This window comes from Cynocephalus volans, chromosome 9, assembly GCF_027409185.1.
Source record: "Cynocephalus volans isolate mCynVol1 chromosome 9, mCynVol1.pri, whole genome shotgun sequence".
Classification (NCBI taxonomy): domain Eukaryota; kingdom Metazoa; phylum Chordata; class Mammalia; order Dermoptera; family Cynocephalidae; genus Cynocephalus; species Cynocephalus volans.
Genome location: NC_084468.1, coordinates 81,275,981 through 81,291,174, shown reverse-complemented (window position 1 = coordinate 81,291,174; position 15,194 = coordinate 81,275,981). Strand labels below are relative to the sequence as shown.

The 15,194-nt window shown below is 38.2% G+C and overlaps 1 protein-coding gene across 2 annotated transcripts in view; it reads right to left on the bottom strand.

Annotated features, from left to right (window-relative positions):
- Positions 1-9,753: 9,753 nt before the first annotated feature.
- Positions 9,754-15,194, bottom strand: part of GRID2 (glutamate ionotropic receptor delta type subunit 2) — a 1,394,934-nt gene continuing 1,389,493 nt past the window's right edge. For both annotated transcript variants that reach the window (XM_063108375.1, XM_063108376.1), the window contains 2 exons: positions 12,778-13,018; positions 9,754-10,176 (listed from right to left, as the gene is read on the bottom strand). In XM_063108375.1, coding sequence (XP_062964445.1) covers positions 9,754-10,176; positions 12,778-13,018 — 664 coding nt within the window. The remainder of the gene's footprint in view (positions 10,177-12,777; positions 13,019-15,194) is intronic.

The following is a 15,194-nucleotide window of genomic DNA, read 5'->3' as shown; positions in this document are numbered from 1 at the left end:
GCCTCTTTTAAGCCAAATAGCCTCATTCCCTGTCCTGTACTTGTCAATCATATTTTTTCATTTCCTTTTTGCACATTGCATTCTCCTAAGTATAGCTACCATGGGGAGGAAGGGCACAATGACCGAGCATGCACCAGGTACAATGCGAGGCGCTACATGCGTGTTAGGGTAAATAACACAACCTGCTATTAAAAAATGTGCTTCCCCCCACCCCAGCAAATCTCAGTGGCTTAATTTAACAGATTATTTTTCACTCATATAATTTTCAAGACAAGCAGAGAGTCATCTTTCTAGTTGTCAAAATCCTACCTCTTTGGCTCAAATGCTGCTTCTCCGTGAAGGCTACTTTTAGTGCTTCCTGACAGAAAAGATCTGAGCTAAGGTGCTTGGTCATTAGTTAGCAGGCCTTAAAAATGCCATGAAAAAAACGAAATCATGGAGCAGCATGGCATGAGAAGCAATTTGGTAAGATTATCTAGTAAGATGTGTAGAAGAGATGTGAGTTGGAAAAGAGGGAATCTTGGGAGACCTATTGCAATAGTTCCAGGCAGATGCTAACATGTGCTTCAACTTCTCAAGCAGCAGCAGGGCTGGAAAAGGGGACTTGGGTTTAGAGCATTCTGCAAGTGGACTCAGTAGGGGTCAGCTTTTCTAATGTTTCCATTAGAACAACTCTAAGAAAGAGGGGAAGAAGATCAGAAAGGTCCCTGTCACCATTAGCATAGATAAAGAACACCAGAGGAGGATGAGCAGATTTGCTGGTATTTGAGCAGTCTCTGTCATAGACAATCTGGCGGGACATTTCTCTGAGTCTGTTTATGTATTCTAAGCTACTACGATGCATGCATCATCTATTTTAATCTTTTATGAATTCTTAAATTACCACTTGCAGTTTCTGTATCAAAACTATACTTAGCTACTGAGGACTAGTTGATTTTATGGATCCCCAGAGTGTACAGTCTTGAACCCTTTACTTCTCATCTCTCATTGATCTCCACAGCAGCGTGTTGGGGTGGAAAGGGTGTGAGTTTTTGAGTTAGAGAGATGTGGGTTTGAATTCTGTTTTGGTCACACTAATTGTATGAGCTTGGCCAAATTACTTAACTTTCCAGTCTCAGGTTTTGTTTTGTTTTGCTTCAACCTATCCAATTAGTATCAACAATAGCAAACTTACAGAGTTAAGAGAATCAAGTGAAACACACGTGTAGCGCCTAGCATTGTGCCTGGTGCATGCTCGGTCATCACGCCCTCCCTCCCCATGGTGGCTATACTTAGAATGTAAATATTGGCCTGCAAAGGACAAGAATTGAAGCAGTCATTAGCAACTTACTGCTTCAGATGAGAGTGGGTTAAATTTCCCTATGTATGAAATAATTCTAGTTGAGGAAATATGCAAATCAGAATCACAATTCAGAAACATGTGCCTCTGCCTACTACCTTGAAATTTTTACTTTGTGTAGATATTCAGTGCAACATGTGTGCATAATTTGTGTGCTATTCTCTTTTATAAGAAAGATTGTGTGTGTGTGTGTGTGTGTGTGTGTGTGTGTGTGAGAATCATGGTTTATATTTTAAAATTAAGGTTGTGGGGCAAGAGTAAATTGCAAGGAATTATATTGTCAACCAATTTGAAAAGCAGGTTTTACCGAAGTTATTCTAAATTCATAAAAATATGTACTACTTATTTCTTATTTCATACTTGATATATTTTTTTCTCTTAGAATTGGGAAATCATCTTTGACCTCTTAAAAGTGAACTATTATAGGCTGACCTGTTAGCTCAGTGGATTAGAGCACAGTATTGTAACACCAAGGTCAAGGGTTCGGGTCCCCATACTGGCCAGGTGCTGGAAAAAAAAAAGTGTTGGGAGGTAGTGAAAGCTGCAGACAAGATCCAGAACAAAATCCAAGTAGTCTTTCTGATGGCACCTGCTTGGTGAAAGCTTGCCTCTTAAACTGTCAGAGGGTAGAGCTGGTGATGATGGATACTCTTAACTCCGTTAGCAGATGCTGTCAGAACTCTTGGGTTGAAATAGACTCAGAACTAAAAGTACACCCCAACTATGGGGGAACAAACACAGTTCGTTCCACAGGTATTTGATTTGATTTATAATGCCAAGTTTACTGGCTTGTACACAGCAAGCGTTTGTTATGTTTGGGCTAATTTTAGTTTGTTCTTTTTATAAGACAAGCCAGTATTTGGAAACTTTTTTGATTTTTATTTAGGTACGTCTGCTCCGGTGAGCCTAATGAAAGGTGACTTTGCTCATGCTCATTTTCTGCCTAAGGACATTGGAGATATTGGGTCTATTTCAAGCCCTAATTATGGGATTTGAGTCACTGTCACCATATCGGACAGTTTGGTCAATTCTGGATATTCACTAGGTAAGAAACTTGATAAATATTATGTGGGAAAAAGGGATGAGACCTTTCTTGTGGCATTTCAGAAAACCAGTAGGGAACAACTTTCAACACGATACAAAGACCAAATGTAAGAAAGAATAATCTAACAATTACACAATTAATATTTGAATGCTATAATAGGCTGCTTCAGAAAATATCTGAGCTGAGGTTTTGGCCATTTGTCAGCGATGTATTATCCAGAGAGTAAAGAAACTCTTAACTGGGAGTTGAGTAAATGAAGAGATGAAGGCAGAGCTGCTCTGACTGAGGCCCAGTGGGCTTCACCTCAGCCCAGAGCAGCCCCTAAGTCCTGAGAAAAGCCCTTGGGAATCTGGGAGCCCAGTTTAAAAATCGTGGACTCTAGATGACCCCTCAGGTCCTCTTCATTTGTAAAGAATCCATTGTTCGTGCTCCCAGTGAAAGAATATAAACAGTTCTCAATTCTGTGATACTTTCTCCATAAACCCTCCAACTTACGGGAAAAAATAAGATTAAGAAACCAGATATTCTTCTGACTTTACCACTTTTGGTAAAATTATTTCCATTTTTCTAGCACCTGAGTTTGAAAAATCAGTCATCTTTGACTTTTTTCTCTTTTACAATTTATATTCAGTTAATCTTCAAGTTCTTTTGATTCTTCCTTCAAAACGTATCTACCATTTGTATCTTCTTTCTTTTTTGGACTGCCACAGAAGTTCAGCTCATATCTGAACTATTGCACAAGTCTTTTATTTGGCTTCTTCTCCATTCCATTCGATGAGTTACTACCTGCTTAAACTCTGTAAACCATCCCTTTACGAGCATGTTTCTCCCTTGGCCAAAAATCCTCAGTGCTGCACGTGCTGGAGGTCTCTACACATCCGTGCTTGTGAGCCCCTGTGAACACCAGCCCCGCTTCAGTCTCTCACCACTGATTCAAGGACTGAAATTCGAGTGGAGGCACGGCCAGCCGTGGGCACTGCCACACTGCTCTCCCTTTACCTTCTGCTGAGCATGGTGGCAAATACTGAGGCCCAAAGGAGGGTGCAAAGTGGTAGCAATTATGATTCCAAGACTGATTTATATCTGGCTTTGTAATCACCTGTTGGAACTAGCAATAAGCATTCTGCTTTGTTCAAAACACTCCAGTAGTTTCCCACCCCATGTGGAATGAAAGTCCAGATCCTCACAGTGCCCTACAAAGCCTCATCATGTGGTCCTTTTGTTACTTCTGTGAGTTTCCCCCCACCACCCAGTCTCCCAGTCCTCATTCTGGTCCAGCTGCATTGATCGTCTCACTGTTCTTTAAACATGCCCAGCAAACTCCCACCTCAGAGCCTTATACTGACTGTTCCCAAAGTCTGGAATGTTCTTTCCCCAGAGAGCAACATGGCTAACCCTGCACTCCCTTTAATGCTTCAATCGAATGTTGACTTATCAGGAAGGCCACCTCCTGACCACCTTGTGTGAAATAGCAACCCCCCACTTCCACTCTGGCCTTCCCGCTCCTCCCCTTTTGCTTTGTTTTTCTTTATAGCACCTCTCATCTTCTAATAGGCTAACACTTCACTTACTTATCTTGCTCATTATCTGTCTCCCCCAGTTAATTGTAAACTCCAGGAAGGCAGGAATTACTGGTGTATCCCCAACACGTAGAATAGCGTCCTGCACACAGAAGGAGCTTCGTGAACATATGTTGAATACATGAATGAATGAATGAACAGGACGTAGAGTTCCTTCTTGAGCCCAGCCTTCAGGCTTCCACACTTTCACCCAAGCTTTGCCTTCGCTGCTCCCCAACACGAAACCCTTGTTTCAGACATCGTGGCCTACTGCTCCTCTCAACACTCTTTCCTATCCCCGTGCCTTTGATTGCACCGCATCCTCCAGTACACAAGCATTCTTCTGACCTTTCCATATTCTCTGCAATTAGACTAAATTTTCACTTATTCCATGAAACCATCCCAAGCCTACATTATTCTTTTTCTATTCTCATAGAACATTTTTTCTATACCTCTAATTTGACAATTAAATATATTCATCATAATATAATTTATATTGTCTTCTGATATTATTTATTAAATGAGTTGTTATTTAACTTTTCAAATGTTTATATTTTGTTTCTCCAACTTTGGAAATTTGCTGAGGAGAAGCCAGGTATAAGAACTGCTCACAGGTGGAATTCCAGCCTAGGGGTCCATCCTGCTACCCTGAGAAATGCGGGGATCGAGACCTCAGTACACTGAAACCACTGTTGGCCCAGGAGTGTGCCTTGGCCCACCGGTTAGGAAACTCTGCCCTAGGATGCCATGCTAATAATAGGTGCTCAGAAAGTATTTGTTGATGGACTGATTGATCTCAGGTGATTGTTTTGTTTCTAATATTGCCCCTGCAGACTTACTAAAGTTTATGTACATGTACTAGTATTAGCAAAAAAAAGAGACACAGAATCATTACTATGGAGTAAGAATCAAAAACTTCATTTAATGATGATGAACAAGAAAGAATCAATTGAAAACATTAATTGCTGGTGACTGACCTGTTGGACACACCAAAAACTTTGGAGTCTGTACATGTGAGAAGTGTTTTCACACGTTATTCAGTTTACAATCATTTTTGCCATGGATATTTCTATGGAGAAATGTGAGTGAGTGAGCAACAAATTTTAAAATGCTTAGTCATGCAAAATTGAAACTGGGAGTCCCAATTATGTGTATATTTTGCTGCACTGCTTATTTTTAATCTTTATTTTTAATGTTGATTTGGAAAGAAGTATTGTCCTTATGAAAAAACTCTATGTGTGAATGAAGTTCTGTTTCAGGTATATAATGTCAATTATGTTGACTAGATATATAACAGAGCTAAAATCCATCTAACAACTAATAGTCAAAGCTTTTCTAATAGTACATAGAGAAGTGCTTAATTGTTCAAACTATTTCTAGCATGAAAAAGTCAAATGAGATGCTCTGGACATATGGAACCTCTATTTTCAACTTAATTTCAGTGTGTTTTTATTTCTAGCATCATTGTTATAGATAACTTTTATAAACAGATATTAGTAGAGAAATAGCATTAATTGTAAAGTCAACTTTAATATAATTCTGGAAAGAAATTTATTATTAACTATCAGATACTTGTTTACCTAGTATAAAATAGATACAGGTACGCTTAGCTCCAGGAAATAGCCGTGATCCTAAAAGTGTTTATATAAATTAAATTTTTGCAAAATGTATATTATTTTATTACATGTTAGAAGAACTAATTCATAAAAGACTTTCTATTATCAATCTTCTGTGTAATGAATACACGAGCTGTAATTTATTTTTAAAATTAAGTAAGTTATACATTATCTCTGCATATGGGTATCTGTGTGAGTTTAAAAAATAATATGGTGGGCAGCCTGTGGACACTTGACATTCATAGGACTTGGAGGTCACAGTGCATTCTGTGTCTTAGACAACAGGAAAGGTGGCGAGGAGGTTTAGCGGCAATATGGAAAAGAGCCTTCTGTGTTTGGTCCCTTTGAACCAAGTTGTTTGAAATGTTGTAGAGCTGTAACTATCATGACTGCAGGGATAGAAAATGAGTTTCCATGGTCTGTATCATTCTGACGTGGACACCTCAGGGTAGGAGTCAGTCTCTGAATGGTAAGCACCTATTGATAAGGATGAAGGGTGAGAGAGTAGTTTGTTTGTGGCCTATGGTAGTTTTCACATTTCTGAAAATTTGGCCTCACGGTCTGGCATCTTGGGAAATTTCCAAGTCATCCTTGTGGAGGTGATCTGAACCTAAAAGACAGACTCAACTGTGCTTGAGAACTACGAGGGTGGATTGCTCTAGTCAGTTGAACTGTCCAGTCCCAAGGAGGACTGTACTCATTTGGGGTGACTCATTCTGCCACGTCAGAAAGTTAATAAGGTGGCCTTTGTATGCTGCAAGTCAATATGGGGGAAGGGAAGAGCTGGGAGGTGGAACCCATCTAGACCTATCCCTAAGCATATATGTTCATTTCTGCCATGTGTAGCTGCTTAGCATAGTGGCTTCCACATAAGAGGTTCTCTGTAATCGCTAACAGAATGGAATTAAATCAATTGAATCTAATATAAATAATAGCTTCGTTTCCTGATTTTTCAGTGTCAGATAAGTCATTTTTACCCAAGGGAGCTCATATATGCCACCTCATAAGAAGGTGTGAGTATTTTGTCAATCATCATGAGATTTATATTGAAGGATAAAACCTATGTTTACCAGCATGTAAGCACTCAGCTCTGGCTTATTTATTGTGGTCATAATCCAGAATGTGTTTCACCATTAGACAATTCTGATTACAAAATAGTTATAATTTTTCATCCAATTGTGTGGCTTAGAAGGCGAATAAATCTTCTCCTCTTTTTTTTCTTTTTAATGAAGCAAAGTACCATTCAGCAAAGTCTATTTTTTAAAGTATTTATTCAGTTGACAGCCAATCCCAAACTGAAGGAGATAGAAAAATAACATAATTAAGAACACAACAAGTAGCCTGTAGCTTACTATGTATGGGGAAGAAAGGTGGTCTTACAACTTTGAAGTATGCATGATTAAACCAAAACCTGAGCACAAATCCTGGTGTGGTGAAAATGACAACTAGATATCTTAATGATTCACCAGTGGAATAAATTGGACATCTGAGTAAAATAAAGCACTTGAATATAAGTTTGGTCTAGGTGTTTGTGATCCAAGGTCAACAGGGGGCTAAAGGAACTAGCATTAGACAGAAACAGGAACTGGCCTTAGTACTGCCACTAGCTATGATCTTGGGTAAGTAACCTGAGGTGCTCACTGCCCACCTGTAAAAGGAGCAGTTGAATCAGATGATCTATGTAGTCTGAAACACCCAGTTTTAAGTTTTAGGTTGTCAAACATTTGGCTGTTGTCACAGCATCTTAGTGTCCTGTGTGAGGGAGATAGTCTAGACCTCTAAAGTTCTTTCTAGTTCCAACATTTAAAATATTGTTTTGATAAAATTTTAGAACAGCTGAGATTTTAATCTAAATTAAACAGCATAAGTATCTCCCCCAAAAGTGCTCACAGAAAACAAATCTATTGTTGGTTCGCATAGTCTCAAATAGCAGAAAGGCAGCCTTTCATTGGCTGAGGACATCACCTAGTATTGTTTTTAGAGATCCACTCATATTGGCATAGTTCTGCTAGTAAAACTTATGTATTTTATGCTTTAATTAACTCAAGATAAATTTATAGAGAAATTCAGTTCGATCTGTGAGAGAGTAAGCATTGTCAAATCTTACAGTTAAGACTTCAATAGTATGAGAGCAAGTTTAGAAAACATTTTTATTAGACAAATTATTTAGACAAATTATACACAGAAAGCTCTGCCACTCATAACTGAGGCCTCCAAAAAATGTGTTTTGTGTATTTGTATAATAGGCAATACATCAAAATAAGCCTATTTTAAATATTGTACATGGTTAACAGTTTGTTGAGAGCTAAAATCACTGTAACATCTGGTATGTCCCAATATAACTTGTTGTAAAGATTTTTTTTCATTTTAAAATTGGAGTTGTGAATGAGATCATGAATGTTACAAGGGAAAACAAGTTGTGCATGCACTTAGGTACTTGTTACCCTGGAAACAAAATGGTTTTTGCATGATGAGAAACTTTTCTGCCTTACACAGTAGACAATATTTGAAGATTTAGTACAAAAACAGTGACAGTACAAGATGCTCCCCAGAACAGAATTAGCATCAAAATATAATATACCTTAAGAATATACCTTTTAATTTCTCCTAAAGCAAATCACATAGGTTGATTCCTATATCAATCCTAGCCATGGAATGAATTAGATTAAAATAAGTGCATGGCTGCGTAAAAACACAGGATAAGTCCTTGCTTCCTACTTACCACATTTTAATTTAAGAATTACAAACAAAGTTCATTCTATGTTTCTAACAGGTAAGGATGCTACTTTAAGAGGGTTGTGCACAAAGAGGCACTGTTTTTGCTGTCATCCTTCTATACACTTGGCACTAAGTAAAAAATACATAACTCCTCCAAACAGAAATGAATAGAAAAGGGGGTTAAGTTGAGAGCCCAGTATGGTTATTAGATTTTCTTCTTTAGGACAATGTATGACAGTAATTAAGGCCACATCAATATTTCTTAAGGGCTCCCACCCCTCCCCAACTATGGTTGGTGTACTGATTGCCTTACTGCTTTGGAAGAGGATTTTCAACTTTCAATGATCTACATTTAAACTCTTCTAGAGCTCTATGTGCTGTTGTAGATGTGGTTCAGCTAATAGCATTTTCCATTTAGATAATTAATTAGAAGTAAAATTATCAAGGTTAGCTTTATACACTGCCGAATAACAAATGCAAAACCTATTCAAATGAGTTACATCTAGGAACAAATATTAAATCGCCCTGGATGTTTTAATAACAAAAGTATAAAATATTTCTCTGTTGGCAAACAATGCAAGTCAGAATAACATTAAAGCAACCTGCCTTTTCTAACTGAAAAGAACCCCTGCACTATACATAGTTCCTGTATACAATACTTTTTGTTTTTTAACTAAAGCTTTATTAAATGAATTGCAATAGCAATGGCCGCCTTTATATATATATACACATTATATAGGTGCATATATATGTATATATGTGATACTAATTTATTTAACACAATAGAGGCTTCTGCCATATGATAAAGTTTACTGTACATAAAAACTTTTAATACTGTACAATCACATAAAGGTCATATGCACTGTTGCAGTGCAAGAGTAATTTTAACTGTAGTCTTGACTGGCATATTAATGGCTTTTTTGTAGTCCTACAAAATTGCATTCTTATATTCTGTGGCCCGAATGGTCTTTAAATTGTTTTATAAACACTGCAGGGGTTGCCTTTGGTCCACAGTTAAAGGACACTCAACAGCAGTGGAGCTTTGTATGGATGCAGCAGAAGAATGTAAAAAGACTGAAGTTATTGCAATTATATTTTTAAAAATAGAGAAACGTTACATAAGAGGCCTTTATGTAAAATTAATCCTGCATTTACTTTTAGTATACTCAGTGCACATTTCCTATACTTGAAGTACAGTATATGAAAAGCGGACTAATAGGATCCTAGTATACTACATTCTGGGGGAACAAGTTGAGTAATGAAAAAGAGTGGACGGAAATGTATGGGAAGAGAGGGAAAAAGAGAGAAAGAAATAGAGGAGAGAGAGGAGGGAGAAGGTGGGGAGAAATAACTAGAATTGTTACTAATAATCCTGATTTTTTTTAAAGTTACATCCATGTTAGTCCCACAATATTACAGTTGCTCCTTGTAAAGGGAGTCCTAAAAAAGAAACAGTGAAGAGATTTTGTTTGATGCTCATATGGAGGTGCCTCGGTCTGGATCATTACCCAGATTGAGCCCCAGGGTAGGAGTTGGTTGATAAGGAATAGATGACATTGTTTTTATGGGACTCCTGAAAAAGCCCCCATTAGGTGCCCTGTGCCTAAAAGGGCCAGTTCGGTGCTCAGGCACGTTGCCAAAAGTGAAGCCAGAGGCAGCTTTAGCTGACAGTGTGCGGCTAAGAGTCTGGATCTGCTCTGGGATAAAGGTTGTTGTGGTAATATGAGTGTTCCTGAAATCACTGATCTGCTCCAGTGCTTGTCGTGTTGGCAAAGTGTCAATGTCCAGAGGGGTCAAGTCAATTGACGAGGTGGAAAACTGTTTATGGGGGCTGTCGTCATCTGTGCACAAGCTATTTACACGTCTATGGAGGTGCTCCAGGTCAATTTCCTTGTCATCCTGGAGATGAAGAAAAAGAAGATAAGGTTCTCATCAGTACTAGCTTCCATGGTTAAAAAAAAAAAAGTAGTTCAGCAAACATGTAATTAACTGAACTTTGGGGTCTATTCATTAAACAAATATTTATTGAGCACCTAATATGAGCCAGGCACTGTGCTAGGTTTTGGGGGTACCAATATGATTCTGAGATAAGATTATCTACAACAAATATTTTTCTTGCAGTAAAAGTTCTAAAATGAGCATTCGCCACATGCAACTACAAAGATATGGGAGCAGTAGATGTGTGACTGCTATTCTGTAAGAGAGAGGTCCAGGCAAAATTGTACCAATAAAAGGTACAGTTTTGGCAACTCCCTCCCTCACACCCCTTCTTTACACATGCTTCCTCCTTTTCCAGGGTGTCTCCTTCCAAATTGGGTTTTTGTTCCTTTCAAACACTTACTCCTAAACTTAACAGTCCATTCTTGGAGGAAAATAATATAATATGCGATTTCATACTAAAGTGTTAGTGACTGTTAAAGTGTTATATTTTTGTACGCCAGAGATATGTGAGATTGTTTAGAAAGAGTAACACTCAACATAAGAGAATCAATTTCTAATTGTGAGATTTCATGTACCCAAGGTATCTAGCACCAGAATCAGGCAATGTTGTGAGATCAGTGGGATATTTAGAGACCCTTTCAAGTCAGGACATGTGAGTGATAGCTTTAGTTTAGGGCCAGCTTTATGCTAAATGGCCTCTAAACCAAAGACCCAAAGACACTGTAAGGTATGCTAATGGCATCTTAATAAGAAAGCACTTAATTAAAAAAAAAAGTGAAACCTCAGATTTTGGAGTTAAAACCAATTTATAAATCCCTTTAGAGTTTCACTAAAGGTGAGTATTAAAGTCTAATATTTGAAAAATAAAACTGGCGAGAAATAAAATTGTCCTTGTTATCAGTCTTATTTATAGTCAAGCTCAATAAATTAAATTTATGAGGATTTAAAAATATGTATTAATCATAAGAGGAGAAAATATTTGTTCATAGGATCTGGATTAGCCGTCTTGAGTTAGAATGGAGTATGCATTTTTTACATTGTGCTATTATATAGTGTTCCTCAGTGAAAGATATTTTGATGTGCATTACTGTTTTTTCTTCTCCTGTCTCATTTCCAAATCCCATAAAAATATCCATTAATGCAATATTATCACTGAGACATTAGAGTGTTAAGACATAATTTTATGGTTCCCACAGCAACTGTAATGTAGTCATCCATCAAAAGACATAATAATGTAAAAATTTAATATCATATATAGTAATTCAAAATATAAGGCACTTATATAATTTCCAGATTTTTGAGAATATGATGCCTTGACTGTAATACTGCATTAATATCATTTTTTGCATTGAATCAACGTCAACAGAGATACCAGAAGCTTATTCCACAAAGAAAGCACTACAATAAAACCTGTTTAATTTTTAATTCATTATCCACTAATTTAGAATATATGATCATTCACATAGGTAGGAAGCTAAGATTGAACTTTACTAAGCCAAGTTTTTCCTTATAAATGGTGCTGATCAATTTTGCTTATGAAGTGTTAGGAAGGAATCCTTAGACTACTTTAGAAAACAATCTTTTTGGAAGAATACATTAATATGCAAAAATTCATATGCAAATGAAAATTTGTGCATTAGAGCAGGTCCTTTCCGGATTTGCACTGGGCATCAGTTAGTTAGGCAAATTCTAGTTATAGAAAGTTTAAAACTTCCTTTGAAACTATCTATCCATCAAATCAAATCATTTAGCAAATTCAGATTGTTTTTCATTTTCATTTGTGAAGTTTTAGTAATTATAATTTCATTATTTAAAAAACTTTCAACCTTTTGATCCAGTGGAAATAAGATAAATAAATCAAGTAGCTTATTTTAACTTCAGATTTTCTTTGATAATTTATAAATCCCATTATTTATAATAAAGACAAGGCACATGCCACTTAAAAAGAGATATTATGTGTAGTTCTGCAGTTATTCTTTCAGATATCTAGGAAAAATATAATATAGCCCTGGAGTTAAGCTGGCTCAAGAGTAAAGGAGAATCCACCATGTGGATTTGGTAAGCTTGGGGCAGTCAAAGAGACAAACACATATGATTACTTCTATAGATCTACATGTACATAGAGGGAAGCAGTCACTAGTGCCAAAGAAAAAATTCTGATTTTTTTTTACTGTAGCATTGCATTTTTTAGGACCAGTCTTAGAGTCACGACTAATTTACCTACAAGTTAAACACCTAATTGAAATAAAATGGAATGCATCTTTGTGAACTAGTCAAAAGAATTATGGCTTAAAGATAATTGAGTTAATGTGTATGCTAAGAATTGGGAGAATTTCAAAGCCCATGAAATTGTCAGTCTTTCAAACATCTTTCAAACTTAAAATGGAAATTGGTATTGGTCTTATCAATTTTTACATTTCACAACTTTATTTTTAATCTTCAAAGAAAGAAGAAACAATGACCACCCCCAACCCATTAGCCTCTTTCCTGTGATCATCCCGCCTTGAAACATGGCCTGCTAGTTGGATCAACTTAGAGCCAAAGCTCTCTAGCAAGTACCTCTTTCGATGGGACCCGGGAGCCTTTCCTCTTGTTCCACCACGTCTCCAGCATGGCAATGAAGCAGGAGAGGACAATCCCAGCAGCCAGGATGCAAAACACTCCTGCAAAGCTCTTTATGTCCAGGGCGCCTCCTTTTTGCTTTGTGTCCACTGACGAGTACAGGTCACACTGGCCGTTCTTAGGCCACCATTTGTGCTTCAGGATGTCCATGTCACCATTCTGCTGAAGCTCCAGGATTCTTGGGGTAAAGAACACAACTGCGTGTTATTGCAGACATAGCTATTGCCTTGGTGCACAACACATCCACTTCTAATCCAACCTCTAAAGACGGTGGCTGTCAAGAGGAAATGCACGTACAGATCGGCTTGTATCTGGAATGCTAGCAAACTAAAAACGTTATTGCTTTGATTCCACAGGCAGAGTTGTACCACAGTGCTCTCTTCTTTCTCTCCATCTGTCCCTCCTTCCTACCTCCCTCTTTTCCTTCCTTCATCATCTTCTTTTATTTTTGGTATCATTCTATAATTCTAAATATTTCCCCCTGGTTTGCTGCAGTGTGGTTTACAACGGCATTTCAGAGGCACTATTTTCATGTGGTTTCAAGCTGCTGCAGTTCTGTTTTTCTCTATACATTGAGTGATACTCTGGATCTTAATGCTTTTATGAGAACATTTTGCGGCTTAGAGCAAGATACTGGCATAATGTTGCCCAGCATATGCTACACACAAAGAAATTCAATTAAAAAGACTTCTATTATTTAACACAGTATGGGAGAAAGCCTTGGGACAAGTTTGAAGTTGATAAAATGCATTGTTTTCGGTCTTTTACACAACTGATCTAGTTTTCCTTTTAATGCCAAGGGGGAAGTAATCTTACCTTGGAGAACAAGAAGAAAAGTTGACCAGAGGCTTTCAGAAGTACTTAAATTCACATAAGAAACACCCTTCTTCTTCTGCCTCCTCCACCCCCTTAGTCTGGGGGTGGCTGCAAACACTGCAGCTTTTTAGAGTGTGATTTTCATAGAGGAATTATTCTCAGTGCCAAGTATGCCTTCGGCTTTAACCTCCCTAGCTCTGGCCCTCTGCCAGCTGTGTTCCTTCTCAAGGGGCGAGAGAGGTCAGACCAAGGCTGTGTGCCTGTCCAGATGTGCACCGTCCTCAGGGTTCCCTGGAATTTCCTGGCCAGCTCACTGCTCTTCCAGGGACTGTGAGGCTTATTCCATGGATGTCTTCCTGGCAGCAGATCTTATAGCCAGGGTGCACCATAGGTCTATAGGTGGTGTTTGGAGAGAATGTGGCAGAGCTCAGATGTGCAAACTCAGAAGCACACACCTTTGTGTGGAAGACCCTTCACCATGCGGTACACTGCTGGAGGTGGGAAGAGAGGGGCCCAGAGGGGTCCCTGTTCCCCCAGGTCAGTGCAGACCTCCCGGCTAGTCACGAATTAGAAATGTGCACCTGGCCCCCTAGGGGTGATGAAGGTTCATTTGTCAGGATGAGGATAGAATATACTTTGCCTAGCAGTTTTTAGCTTGATTTATAATTTTTACATAGCTAGACTTAAGATATGTAAAAATTATTTGCATTTGTACTCTTGCCCTGGGTCTTGGATTATTTGGGGCAAGACTGCTTAAAACTTTAGAGAAAGGAACTATGCCAATATAGAAGGGGAAAATTACTCATTTTTGGTGACATTTTACCTTTTTACCTGTTTTATGTCATCCACATGGCTGGAAGAATGAGAAAAATTGTAAAGGGAAGAAGATTTTGTGTATTGGGGGTGGGATCAATGTTCAACCAGAATTAAACAAGAGTGAGACCAGTCTTGGGGGCTGTGATGGAGAGTTGGTCTCTCAGCCCTGTCACCTCCCGTGGATATTCCCACAGCCACAGCCCCAGTGTCCCGCGCTAGCACTCCACGATGGACACTGCACAGGAGCCTCCCCACAACCTGGTCTTCTCTCCTCACTGCTTATGAAACTGATCTAATGTTCTGTTTCCTCAGAGTGTTGCTCTAAAAGGGCAGTTAACTGACTAGTTAAATTTACTAAATGATTATGAATATCAATGGGTTATATGTCACTCTCATTTTGGCCTCTGTCCCAGACAAAGTCTTTTGCATTTCCAGAATTTCCAAAAGTATATTCCACAGAAAAATAATACCTAGAGGGCCTCTGTGAGAAAAGGGTCTTGTAGTTATTAACTTTGAGAAATATCCTCTTGGAAATTTACAAAGATGTCAGCTTGCTAAGGCCTGCAGAAAAGAAAACCTGTATGATTTTGTTTAACTCAGCATTTCCCAAACTTATCTGACTTTCATTCTCCTTCCCTCATTTTTCTTCCCAAGTGACATATATTCATAACCCATGGAGCTAGGGTTTGAGGAATACACTTGAGAAATAATGCCTTGATCCA